This window comes from Vespula pensylvanica, chromosome 9, assembly GCF_014466175.1.
Source record: "Vespula pensylvanica isolate Volc-1 chromosome 9, ASM1446617v1, whole genome shotgun sequence".
In the NCBI taxonomy this organism is placed as follows: domain Eukaryota; kingdom Metazoa; phylum Arthropoda; class Insecta; order Hymenoptera; family Vespidae; genus Vespula; species Vespula pensylvanica.
In genome coordinates, this window is record NC_057693.1 from 1,982,773 (window position 1) to 1,997,062 (window position 14,290).

The window sequence follows — 14,290 nt, forward strand, 5'->3', positions numbered from 1 at the left end:
GGATTTATTTAATACGGACATTCCCCTGCCGTCATTCCTCGGATCACTCGTTGGATCTTTTTCCAAGGACTCTCTCAAAGTGTCGAAGTCGAAATCTTCTTCCTACAACATTGTCAATAACACACCACAGGATATCCGTCGTTGTCGTTCGTGATCGTGATCCATCGACGACCGTCGTCGTTTTGGAAAGTATGACAGTGACATCGTTGACGTGTAAATTTTGACGATTCTGCTCGAGGAAGGGATCCATCGGTTTCCAGATTACCCTCAGCAAGGTGAGTGCTACAGAGGTGAATCGACGTTGGAAACTCGTAATAACTCGTATTCTCGCTTCTGGAGACGCGTCCTCGCTTCGTTATCGTCCACGCGTGCCATTGACCTCGCACCATCGGGAGAATAGCGGCAATATGAACGCGTTAACGAGAACGTTCTCTCGTCATATTCTTGTCGTATTCGTACAGAAAGAAAAAGAAAGAGAAAAAGTAACAAACGGAGCACAAGAGCGCGAGTGCAATTTCCTATTCCGTCGAAATGTCATCGATGAATCGCGTTTCTAAACTTTATCTGCTTCGGAAAAGATCAACTATTTGTACATTGCGATACTCGTCAATCCCATTTCTTTCGAGTTTTACCTTGCGATTCGTAAAACGTCTGGACCGTAGCAGCTAGACTTTACTTGGGATCACCAGGCCGACTAGCTTATCGATCGTCGTCTTGTCGCAAGGATACGTCGTGGATACATAGTCCTTACGATTCCTCACGATTCTTTACGATTCCTTTACGATTCTTTGGGGATAATTTCATTTGGTAATCGTCAAAATCTATGAAAAATATAAAAGTAGAATTTTCTTTCATATTCCTAGACAATTGTTTCACGTCTACATCAACGATACACATTTAATTACATTACATTGTCACATTATGACGTAGAACAATCCGTTTCATATCCTCTGTTTTCAGCGTTAGAAAAAAAGCGAAATCAAAGTGACACACTTTTCTCGAGATAATGTGAAAATAGACGGCGAAACTATTCTAAAGTGTTCTTTTATGTTCCATTTCCAAATAATACTTCGATGATGATCCTCGATCGATCGTACGATGTCCTTGTTACGTTTCAGAAGTGTTTCTTAGCCTTCGTTCTTTAAGAGCTTCCGTCCCTAACGGTACGAGAACGAAACTCTTACAGGATGAAGAAAAAAAGGAACAGCAACGGTAAAAGCAATAACGCAAGCCGTGTTTCACGGAGCGCACCGGGTATAATCGATTTATGTACCGTGAATTTTTACACGATCATGCGAAAAATACAAAGGGTCGATCGCTATGTAAAGTTTAAACGTCCAGGTTACTAATGTCGAGAGTTCAAGCTAATTATTGATGTCAAATGATTTCAATAATAAAAAAAAAAAAAAAAGGAAAAGCAGAAAAAAGAAAAAGAAACCGTATGGACTTGATACACGAGAGGTCAATGACCTTCAAAATACGGGAACTTGGCAACACCGAATACGAATTTATTATTCGATGTCCTCTACTATTTTGACATTTTTTTTTTCTATCCAATTAAGCTTACCATGATAGATCTTATAAAGAGCTTCATTAAAAAAGAATAAAATGAAAAATAAAAACGAAAGATAAAAAATACAAGAAATGTAATAAGTAGTTGGTAATAAGAAAGCAAAAGAAACGAGTAACAGGAGTTGGTAAAAGATCGTCACGATAGGTCGTTACGAGAGAGAGAGCAGGTTCGTTCATAGGAGAACACCGTTAAACACTTGCGTTTCCTAATATGACATAACGGTGCCCCGTTACCTTTACCCTCAAAGATATCGTCTCGAAACGAAAATTTGACGAAGTTGGGTCCATTGAAAGAGAGAAAGAAAAAAATAGAGAGAGAGAGAAAGAGAGAGAAATAAAAACATTCCTTCTTTATCCGGACCCGTACAAGAACCCTTTCGAAGGAAACGGAAAAGGACCAATTAAAATATCTTTTACATATATATAATATATATATATATATATATATATATATATATATATATATGTATAAACGAAACGCTCTTTTCGATTTCGAGATGGTCACGTCGCTAGAGAAAATAATGAGAGAGTTCGCGAATGACTAGTAATGTGACATAACGGTAAACGCGCAGCGCTATACGAAGTCTTGGTCGTCGCGAACTTCCACGCGCGTAATCATTCTGGAACAGGGAAGGAGAGGGGAGGAGTGGGCCGAACGATTTATCGAAACGGTCGATGCACCTTTTGCGGGTGGATCATTTTCCTTTTTCTTTTTTGATCGAAGAATCTTACTTAAATTTCAACTTGAAAAGTTCAATTCGTTCTGTCATCATTTAAACGAAAAGTGGGATTCATTTTTATTTGTTCGTTTTTCTTTTTTTACTTTTGTTTCTTTGTTTCTGTTTTTTTCTTTCTTGATAAAACCAAAAAAGATAGACGTCAAGATGGATTACGAATTTCCTCGAATTCGAAACGTTAGTGGCGCGACGATACCGATCATATTCGATAAATTCGAAATGAGGGTAGGTAGGAACGCTTTCTCCGTCTTTAGAGAAGCGGAAAAAAGGGAATCAGGGGTGGTCGATGACCGTGTCGCGTTCCTAGGCCTAGCCTAGATTCAAGCGCCGCGAGCGAGTGGCGAAGCTGAAAGTACCGTAGCGCCATTTTCCATGCAAAAATTGCGCTTGTCCTGCGCGATTCCGTGATAATACACACGTCGAGCCGTAAAGTATTACGCGTTACCGTAACGATGACCGTCCACCATCTACGGGGTGTCCCGTATTTACGGTTCCGTAAACCGTTTCGAATCTACTCCCCCTTCCTTCGATTCATTTTCTTATTTTCAAATAAATCTTTATAAACTTTTACGAGGCAATCCTACGAGCTTACCAATAAGTTTCTTTTATTGATCGATAAATATCCTAAATTCTTCTAAAATAAATCTATCAGGATAAAATGAAAAAAAAAAAGAAAAGAAAAGAACAGCCGGAAGTAAGTAAGAATTAGAATTTGTCAAATTAGATACTAGCTATTCCATGCAAGTGCAATGAACTTGTCCCGCATTTTCCGCATCGTACAAACTGAACTCCCGAAGTATTACGCGGTACCATAACCCCGATTAACAGTCTATATAGGGTGCTTCCAAAGAAAGCACCTAATCTCTTTCCTTCGAAACTCGTCGACGATCTATAAAAAAAATTCTGCGGTAGGCGAATCTCTTTCTTTAATGTTCAAATTAGTTATCAAGCACGATATCGATTCTCAAAGGAGAATGTCGGTGGAAATTCGATTGCACGGTTATGAACACGGTGGAATCTAGAGTTTATCGTGTTTCGAGTTACCGTTAAAATTGGTCACACTTGCGAAGAAATACGACGATCACAGCGATATCAATTTTATTAAAACAAAACGTAATACGTTAACACTCGACGAAAGAATTAAACGTTAAAATAAAACGTAATACGTTAACATAAATTTTCTAGAAAATTCGAGGATTTCCTTGAAAAATAGAAAAAAGAGAGAGAGAGAGAGAGAGAAAAGAAGGGTAAGGAGAAAAAAGTTGATAAGATCAATCGAAAGTAAAATTCTTATTTAAGAGCTTTAAATATATGAAGGTAATGTAACGAAAAGTGTATGAATGACAGATGAGAGAATTTATTTCGATATTTCACGAAGAAAAATTTAATCCTTTTCTTCCTTTTTTTCATTATCAATTTAAGAGAAAAGAATATCCAATATAACCGGTGTCTCTGTAGAACGCGTACGACTTGTAGCGCGTAAGCGTAGCCGTAGGTACTAGGTATATAGGAGGCTCGCGAATCGAGCTCTCGAGGAGTCAATGACCGTTCTACATTGACGCGTTGCGCCGGCCCGAGTGCCGGCTGAGTTGAGTAAAGTCACGGCCAGCCGTCAGCCGTGAGATTCCCTCCCTTCGCTTCACTTCGCTTCTCTTTAGCCTTGCTCCGACCAGTGACAGCGCCGAGTCACTCTCGAACCGTTCAACTTTTTTCATCGTACTTTTCCTTACCGACGCGGAAATTCAACTTGTCCTTATTTCCCATTTTCCCTTTTTCTTTCTTTTTCTTTGCCTTTTGTCTGTTATCTTCGTTCTTTTATCTTCTTTCGCATTTTTTCTTTTTTGTTTTCTTTTTTGTTTTCTTTTTTCTTTTCTTTTTTCTTTTTTTTTTTTTGGGAGAGAGGTTTCTTCATTAATATACACTCATTCGTAGAATATAATCGAAGAATGTAATGGAAGGTAGACAACTTTTCGACGTTCATTCTCTTAACTCGTAAACTTTTCAAAAGTATCGACGATCGTGTGACCGAAGGTAAACGTCGACATTACCGTACGGTTTCTGCGCCATGAAAAATAGGGAGATAGTAAGAATTCGAAATGTCACTGTAACGGATTAGATAAAAAGAGGGGGAAAAAAGCAAATTTCATTATCATAATGCGATATTTCGAAAGGTAGTCTTGATTAATTAATAATTAATTAGTACGAACTCTCGAGGCAATAATATGGAAAGCGAGCAAAGAGCGAAGCAGGAAGCAACGCGATAGCGATGTACGCGAACGTAGTTCGAGTTTGATCGAGTGAAATAAATACTTTCGAAAGTTATTGTTTTAAGAAAAACAGATTATTTTTGTGTATTGCGAAAGATGTCGCTTATCAGATGATGATTACTCGATAACGATCGACTCGTATTAGCATAACGATGATACTCCTTACAAAAGAAAATTGTGATAAGAAGAATTAATATTTTCTTAGCAACCGGTTAATGACTTGGAACGATCGTTGATAGATCATTCGACGATCGATGAGATTTATCTAGGAGCGTAGCGCGTTAAAAAAAAAATTTCTTCAAACATCCAAAGTAGGCCGAGAGGAAGCGAGCGGTTAGAGGCGAAATTATTGAAAAATGATTGTTGTTTTCGTTGAAAGCTTAACGCATTCGAACGTGGTCGAAAGGAATAATATGTACGCGAGTCGGGAGTCTGCGAGTACGGTCGTTTGTTATATAAGGTGAAAGGGCGGCTGGCATTGACATTGAAGTTCGCCATTCAATGCGGAAACGAGCGGACTCCGTTATTTAATCTCTCTCACACACAACTATTAGATAGTAATAGGATTTATCGAACGATGTTTAATTGGACCTTATCGATTATAATGACAAATTGTTTATATTATACCGTAAATCGACTCTTGTAACATTTTCTCGTGCCTGATAATGTCAGAATGAAGAGAGAGAACGATTGAGATTCGACAAATTTCATTACCGATATTTCTATCCGCGTATCAAACGCGGCAACTACTGCTGTCGAGAAACGAAAGCGTTCGACCTGCCTCAAGACACTGTTAACCCTACATACCACGATACTGTACGACGTTGACGATCAAGAATCTCGTGTCATCGCGAACAAATATTGAAAGAAAAAAGTAAAATCATTCTTATGCAAATATCAATCTCAATTCGGTATAATGGAGTGTCGGGAGACACGTTTTACAAATAAGTTGGACTCGTTCGAAAGTGAAAATGTCGAAGGAAAAAGGGTTTAAGAAAATTCGTCATCGATCGCGATAGACACGCGTTAGAGATCGTTAAAGCGGTCCGTTTCGTATAAGGATGCCGATGTGCCGGTTCGCGGCACGAAGTGTGCTATTACAAAATGGGTTATGCAGCGCGCAAGAGAGTCGGGTTCAACAACCGACGGAACGGTGAACCGAGCTGCGCAAGCCGCGCAGTCCTCGCAAGCCGCGCAGCCCGCTAGCGGCCAAGAGACGCGATATAGCGGTCGGCCGTGACTGTGGAGAGGAAAGGAGAAGAAAGAAAGGAGAGAGAGAGAGAGAGAGAGAGAGAGAGAGAGAGAGAGAGAGAGAGAGAGAGAGGTCCCCTCGATACTACGCCACTGCCACTGATCACGTGGCCTCATTGAAAGCACCGGCGCACGTACGGCCTGACGTCGGTCACTACTACTTTGGTCGCGGAAACCGCACGGGGCTGACCAGATCCCATCTGTTTCCACTTGTACTTTTGCTATCTCTTTTCACACCTTTTAAAGATTTTCTCTTTGTCTCTGTTAACCAAGGACAAATTTCAAGCAGATGGATAAATTAATGAAATGCTAATATAATCGTCAGGGTCAATGAAAAGCGAAATGTAAATGCTCGACGAAATCGCTATCGTCGTCATTTGGGTAGGTATTATCTTGAGGTTAAAAAAATTCTTATAGTTTCGAAACGGTCGAAGGTGAGAATATCGGCGTGGCCGATGTCTCTGACCTGACGTGACGATTCATCTGCACGTTACATAAGAACCTGAGGTCTCCTTTTAAGGAGTATAGTCGACTCGGGAGGTCTTCGCCTTCGCGATGCATAATACGATCATCAAAAGGATCTCGCAGGACAAGAGGAAAAGAGATGCAAGAAAGAGAAAGAGAGAGAAAGAGAGAAGGTGAAAGAGAAAAAAAGAAAGAGAACAAGTTGTGCATATGTCTCACGCTTTTAACACGTATTACAGTACGTAGAGATCGTACAGCACGAGGCTTTACCGAAAACGAATTCGGTTTTACTTTTGGCCGTGTCCCCTGTCCGGTCGTAGAACGGTACCTGGCGCACCTGTACACGCATAGACGCGCGCATAGTGGCCCACGTGTGGACGCGTCCTCGCGCACTCACGGTTTTACGATCGTTTAGTCGTCGTACCTATACGGTACCTTGGTACACACACTGCTATGTACAGTTAGGCGAGTAATGCGGTTTGGTTTCGATGGCGGAACGTGCCACTCTACAGGAACGGATCGAGCATGACGTTCAATATCGACGTCGTTAGTTTTGCGCGTTAAAATTGAATCGAAACGAAAGAGCTCGTAACTTTGAGGCAAGGTCTCCTTAAACGATCGTATATTCTCGTGGGACTAGACTTTTTGTTTTTAAAAACAAAATTAAGAAAAAAGGAAAAAAGGAAAAAGGAAGAACGAAGGAAGGAAAACATCGATGATGATCCGCCCCTGAAAGGCACACACGTACGGGCGCGAGAACGCGTAGGTAGGTGTAAAAGGGGATCCCCTATGGGGGTATCGGAACCTCGTTACTCAGCGCACCATGCCTATGGTGTGGTCCAAGTCCAAGTCCAAGTAGACCTCCAAGTGGGACAACGACCGGTAGAGACCTTCTTTCGGATCCGTGGCGAGAGAATGGAAGAAGGTGCTGCGAACGTCGCAGTGAACGAGGAGAAAGAAGGACGAAGCGGTGGGAGAGGGCCCGTAGATCGCAACTTGGGAAGGGGAATCGCGGACTCACTTCGCTAATTCACTTGCTCTTCGCTTTTCCGGTTTACATTTCGCTACCAGCCAAGAGTACGACGGCCTTTAAAACAACGCGACGCATCGCGACGATTACCGACTACTTTGGTTTAGACTTTTGTACGAATTTCTAACGATACTTCTCTATCTTTTTCCTTTTTTATTTGCTTTCTTTCTTCCTTTCTTTTCTTTTCTTTTCTTTTCTTTTCTTTTCTTTCTTTCTTTTTTCTTTTTTTTCTTTAGCGCCACAACCGCTTTGCAACAACTTCTACGATGGTTCTACTGTATCTTTCGCATTCCCGATAAACACGAGAAAAAGGTTTCGGAAGAAATTCTCAATAACGTCTAGGCTTTGCCGACACGTCTGGCTTAGCCCGAGGTCGATAACACTCGTAGCTTCGAACCGGAACACGTTGATGCATTTGACCTTCTTCTAGAAATTGTTAAGGCCGTCGTACGTTTCACTTTGGAGTAACGTTTCGTCGCTAAAATTATCTCCGCTTGATGATTCGAACATGCGAATTATTTAGAAATATATTAAATTGTAAAAAGGAAATACGTATATAATATACATACACAGACAGACGCAACCTAAACATATCCAACCATACACACGCACACGTGTGTGTATATGTACGAGTTCTCATTCAAGAGATTGGAGTTTTCTTAGGGAGATGAAAAGAAAAGAGAAAAGAAGATTCGTCTAATGCATTGAGTAGGACCATAGAAAATGACGGTCTTACAGATCTGCCGGTCTTCGAGGAGAGAAAAGATCATCGACCCGAAGTAACGTATCTGGGTTAGTAGTCGTCGAGCGTCGATTCGCGCGAAAACTTCTTTCTTTCGCTAGGGGAAGGAAGGATTCCGTGAGTAGTTGTGAAAATCAAGGAGGAGGTCGACGCTCTCGTCGTCGTCGTCGTCGTCGTCGTCGTCGTTGTTATCGTCATCCTCGGATTGCAAGCAAATTTGCCATTGGACGACCAAGGCCCTAGAAAAAAGATTTTGCTCGCGTAACTTTACGGATAAGATCGAGACCGGTCTCCGGGATTAAGATCGAGAAAGAAACAACGTGCTTCTCTACGAATTACGGTTCGTTGACCTTCCTTTCTTCTCGAAGACGAAGCGTTAATGCTTCGAACTCGAAATTGGCGACGCGTGAAGCGGGAAGAAAAAAAGAAGTCAGCTATTCCAAAATGCGTTTAGCCAATGAAAACGGAAGATAACCGATCTTGAACGACCCTGACTTTAGTACTTGCGAAACCAATCCTCTTACGAGATCTACCGAATGAATGTCGACGTTTTATGCTTAATGATTCTTAATAATACATTTTATTTAAAAGTTCAAGGATGTTTTGTGAGGAACGATATGTACGTAAAAAGATGTTATTTTTGCACGTACGTAAAGTTAGTTACGTCTATGAAGAACGAAAAAGTTTACGCATACGTTCACAGGGTCGCGGATCGATTTCCATTGGATTTATGTGCTGTGACTATGGAAGAATCGAGACTACGCTCCCTAGAAAAGGTATCATACGTGAGAATATCGAGAAAAAAAGAGGAAAGAAAAAAACGGGAAAGATTTTAAAACGTAAGAAATACAAAACGAATTTAATAATTGCATCGATCTACCGATCGCTTAATAAACGTTAATCCTAAATCTGACATAAAATTCATAATTAATTGTGCATCTCGAAATATTCTCTTTGAGGTTGATTCGCGCGGAGCACTTTCGCCTGCTTTTTTGTCGACCTACGAAGCTTATTATATCCGGAAGTTGTTGAAACAATTAAACTTAGAGCGATCGGCGCATGCACCTTGCAACGAAACAGAGAGAGAGAAAGAGACGCGGTTGCACTCGTTGGAGTAGGTGAAGGGGTTGAAACGGGTAACGAGAACGGGAGTCGAGACTGGAGGGAGAAAGTTAAGCGAGGGTGTGAGGAGGAAATGCAGGAGAGGGTGAGGGGATGAGAGTCGAGCCGAAGGAGGGAGAAAGAGAGAGAGAGAGAGAGAGAGAGAGGAAAGCTGGGAGCGGGTCGATCGAAAGCGCAGCGCAGAGAAATGCACCACCTCTGCTCTTCTCTGCCAGTTTTGCTCGCACACACCGGCGCAACGCGTTCAAGAAAGAAGAAGAGAGATAGAGAGAGAGAAAGAGAGAGAAAGAGAGAGAGAAAGAGAGAGAGAGAGAGAGAGAAAGAGCAGCGACCAATAGCGAGTGAGTGGCAGGGGAGGAAAGCAGGGGAGAAAGGAAGGAAGGAAGGGTGGAAGGGAGGAAGGGAGGACTCGGCAAGCCGACTCGCGTTGGGCTAGGTCAGGTCTAACCGAGTTCCACGCACACCGCTCTCTCTCTCTCTCCCTGCTATCCGCGAGAACCGAGCAAACGGAGACCGTCCTTTCCACGTCTCCTACGAGAATAACAGGAGCTCGCGAATCTCTCGAAATTCATCTAGTGCAAATTCGAAAAGAAAGCTTCCCGAAAATAGAACTAAACGAGCGTGCCATCGCGAACCTACCCTTCCAACTCGGACGTTGAAAATTCGAAGCTCGAAACGATCGATCCTAGCTGTCCTCCGAGCAATTTCCGCGGCGCGCAACGCGGAAAATTCTACGCCTCTTTTGCTTCCTCGCGAAATTAAAAAGAGGAACGTACGAAGGCTTGGGAGTTATTCTTAAACTATCTCTATTGGTCGTCATCGAATCTCGAAGAAAAGTAGCTTATCGATAGAATATAAAGGGGAAGAGTAACGGAAAGGGTGTAAGTGCGTGTGAGTGTTTTTAGTTCGATTTCTTTTCGCAAAAACAAAATAAACTCCAATAAATCGTAAAAAGGAAAGGAAGAAAATAGATGTTCGCATTGTGGATATCGGTGGGTTGCTTGTGTTGGTGCTGGTGGTAGTGTTAGTGAATTTGAAGATAGAAAATACAAGAAAAGAAAGAAATCGTGAGAATTAATCGATCGGAAAAGATAGGAAAAGCTTCGAAGAAGATCGACGACGACTGCTTGTCGTGCGGTGCTTGTTGATAAACAGCGTAGACAAGGAGAGAGAGAGAGAGAGAGAGAGAGAGAAAGCATCGTGGATGATCGTGAGCGAGGACAACTCGAGTCCATCGCAATTTCCCTTTTCCGATGTCCTGATAATCGATAACTCCCGTGTGCGTGTCTGCGTGCATGCATTCGTGCATTCGTACATTCGTACATGCGAACGAACGAGTTTGCCGAAAACTAGAAAAGAAAAGAGAGATAGAAGCGATCGTTGTTAGCCGTGTGTTAAGCCGATCGATTCGCTCGAGATCGATTCCCCCGAACGAGTTGACAAATAAATGTTGACGTTAACGAACGCAAGGTTAGCCGGTGCGGTAGCGCGAGGCCACTCACGCGAAGACGAAGAGAATTCCTCTTTCCTGAGACTCCTCAAAATGCCGATTTCTTTAAGAAACCACAGAATCACGTAAGAGGGCCAAAGATAGGAGAGAAGAGAAGCCGATCCTCTCCTTTCGCTGGTATAGAAACAGAGAGGAGGAGAGAGAGGGAGAGAGAGAGAGAGAGAGAGAGAGAGAAAAGAGCTTTGATTCGTGAGAATCGCTAAAAGAAAGAGAGTGAGGGAGAGGGGGAAGATAGAGAGAGAGAGAGAGAGAGAGAGAGAGAGAGAGAGAGAGAGAGAGAAAGAGAAAGAAGAACAGCCAGATCGCCGACGCCTTCGACGTTCGGCCGACCGATGCTCCAAAAAACGCGAATTGTGAGTCACTAAATAATATTATCAATTTGATAAACTTTTACTTAGGAGTAACGATCTCATCCTCGTACGCGCGAAAACGAATCGACGAATCTTGGTCAAATCGATTATGGATGATTTCGGGTAAAGATATAGAAAGGAATGTCGCGAATGGTAGGAAGAGGAGAAAGGCGAAGGGACAGAGGCAGGGGAAGAGGTAAAGGCAGGAGGGGATTCTATGAACGTAGCGGTTCTTCGATTTAAAAGAGCGGTCATTGAACTCTCGCACGTGAGCTGAAAAAAGTCATTGAAAGAGAACCGTAAAGGGAATCGTCGATGGGGAATGCTGAAGATAGCATTCGTGCGCGATTTTCACGGAAATCAAAATTCAACGAGCGACGAAAATCTCGACCGGTGGCGATGGTGATGGTGGTGGTGGTGGCGGTGATGGTGATGGTGGTGGCGGCGGCGGTGGCGGCGGCGGCGGCGGCGGCGGCGGCGGCGGTGGTGGCGGCGGCGGCGAGGATTGGACTTTAGAGTTTATGCTCCCACCCATCCCCATCCCCTTTCGCCGCTGCAGTCGATCAATGCGTGGACGGGTTTCACTTTCGCGATGTTAAAGCGTTGCATCACCACCACCAATCGAAAGCTTATAATAAAAAGGATACATCCTTAAGAACGATAACGATTCTCGTTTTAATTTCTTTCGATTAATTCAAGAGATTTTCTTCGATGTTTATAAATCGATTCCCTTTCTTTTTTTTTTTTTGTTTTTATCCAAGTTATTTCGAATACATACCAAACCAATATCTCTTTCTCGACTTGTCTCGATTAATCCAGTCTACCGACCTTTGTTATTCGTCTTGTTACTGTCCTGCGATTCAATATTTCTAGCTGACGAATTTATTTTCGAATCTAATACTATTTCCGATCACGAGTAATCAAATTACATCTATGTATATGTATATATATATATATATATCAGACAAGAATGAATATCAACTTGCAGAGACTTTCCGACGCCACTGAAATATCTTATCTTGTCGTTTCTTTCGTTTTTAGTTTCCATCGGGAGAAAAATATTTTTGCGTTGACCGATCATTTGTCGTGATTGAAAATAGGCTTTTATTTTAAGGATAATCTCTTCAAACTAAATTTTCTCCTCTTTCAGAGATCAAACAAAAGACGCTTCGAAAATCGCATCGAGAAATTTTATTAAAATCGTAAATCCTTTAAGAACATTTAAAGCCCACTTCGTTGCGTTTAAAAGATCATCGAGCGATATTACAAAAGAATTCTTTGGAAAATCCCTAGCCAAGAAAGATCCTATGGACGAGTGATTTTAATTATCGTTAGCAGGATTAGTTTCGTATTGATAGTTATATATCGCTCTAAAAAAAGAATTTTTATATCGAGCTAAATTTGTTACCGCTTAGCTTAGATCGTTCAACGATTTTAATAGTGGCTTTGATAAAAAAAACTGTCTTTTGCAGTAGGTAACTTTATTCATAGAGACTCGTCTCTGATATTAGTAAGCAGATCGCGTGTTACGTCTTTCGTCGCAAAAGAAAATTATTCGTAAAAACGAAAGTACGATTTCATTGGAACGATTCGGACAGTTTTTAAAAACGATATTATCTTTCGACAATGAAAGTTCCCCCTATGTTAAAAAGTATGTATAAGATGATAAAAGAGAAACGTTAAAAACACTTGCGAACAATTTGAAAAGAAACGTTGCTGTACTCGATAAATATTTATAAGCTAATTAAATGTTATTCCTTGCAGTAAAGGATGGAGGCCAGTGAATGGGATCACGCGACCTTGAGGGAGGAGGAATTCGAGCAACATGCCGTATACTTGGTACCGGATGTTACGGCATCACCTAGCGATACCAATCGAGCGGAAGCTTCGTTGCCGAGGAACCTCGTACTCAAGCCCTCTCAAGCCCTCAACGATGTACGTTCATCCACGAAAGAATCCTTTCTCGAGACCTCCTCGGTGAGAGTCGCGAGACGATCGAACAACGCTATATTACGATTACGATGCTAACTCATCTATTTTCTTGTAATTGTTTCTACGTCGTATCGAACCCCATAGAATAACGAAAGTCACCGTATCGATCGATATTTGACCTAACTTCTGATCCCATGCTCGTAAATGTGTACACGAAAGGAGGGACAGTATTTTATCAAACTCGATCGAGCATCACAAAGCTAATTAACTTGTAAAGTGTGATCATGGACCGAACGTAAGTGCATTTAAAGTTCACGCTTAAAACGTAACCGAGACGCGAGGAATATTGTTACGATGGAAAAGGCTTTTATTTCCGAAAAAATATCTAGGGAAAATTCTAGGAAATATTTTTATTTATGCAGACGAATGCGATAGTCTTATCTTTCATCGCTTGTAGCGATGTGCAACGTGTTTTATACTCTATGGAAACTAGTATCATAATAAAATTCTAACCCGTGAACTAATGGATAGATCATGTTAGATCGAGATTGAGACAATAGTGAACATTTTCAAAAACTTATTTACATACGTATATATGAAAATATAAGTATATTGAAATTATTAAACGAGCATGGATTCGGATGAATAATTTCGTTGAGGTGAACTCGTAACTCGTAATAAACGACTAAGTATTGTAATAAGAAGATATGATACAATCTCGTTAATCGTATATCTCGTTCGATGTATGCATAGATGTTGGGCGTCTGGAGTACGAGTTACATCCCAAAGGGCACACGTTTCGGACCACTGGTGGGCCAGGTTTATACCAAGGATTCGGTGCCCGCTGACGCGAACAGGAAGTACTTTTGGAGGGTAAGAATTAGGATCGATTAACAAGCATCGTCTTTTCGTTCACACGCACGTTCAAATTTATCGTCGATAGCGCGAGACGGTACGCGTATCGACAAAACAAAAAAGATAAGAAGAAAGAAAAAAAAGGAAAAGTTGAAAACGCGCATACGTGCTCTTACGAGATCGACGAACGAGGTGGGAAACCAAAGATGCTGTGCGCGCGCGTACACGGCCACGAGAAAGAGAGAGAAAAGACTACCAAGACCAGAAACTGGTTTTAACAGATCGAGCAAGCCTTAAAACGAAAGCCGCGAAGCCATCGATGACTCGTAACTCATCAATTCGTTACGATGAACTTCGATTCTTTGCAAACGACTCTTACGTTAACTTTTTAATATTTTCTAGTTTCCTTCTGGCAAACTCGTCGTTGGAAGTTTAATCGATTATTTTCAACGAAAAA

General features: G+C 41.6%; 1 protein-coding gene across 1 annotated transcript in view; it reads left to right on the forward strand.

The window, feature by feature from the left end:
• Nucleotides 1–10,911: 10,911 nt before the first annotated feature.
• Nucleotides 10,912–14,290, forward strand: part of LOC122632141 (zinc finger protein rotund) — a 7,354-nt gene continuing 3,975 nt past the window's right edge. The window contains exons 1-3 of the mRNA XM_043818675.1: nt 10,912–11,049; nt 12,811–12,981; nt 13,732–13,851. Coding sequence (XP_043674610.1) covers nt 12,817–12,981; nt 13,732–13,851 — 285 coding nt within the window. The 5' untranslated portion in view covers nt 10,912–11,049; nt 12,811–12,816. The remainder of the gene's footprint in view (nt 11,050–12,810; nt 12,982–13,731; nt 13,852–14,290) is intronic.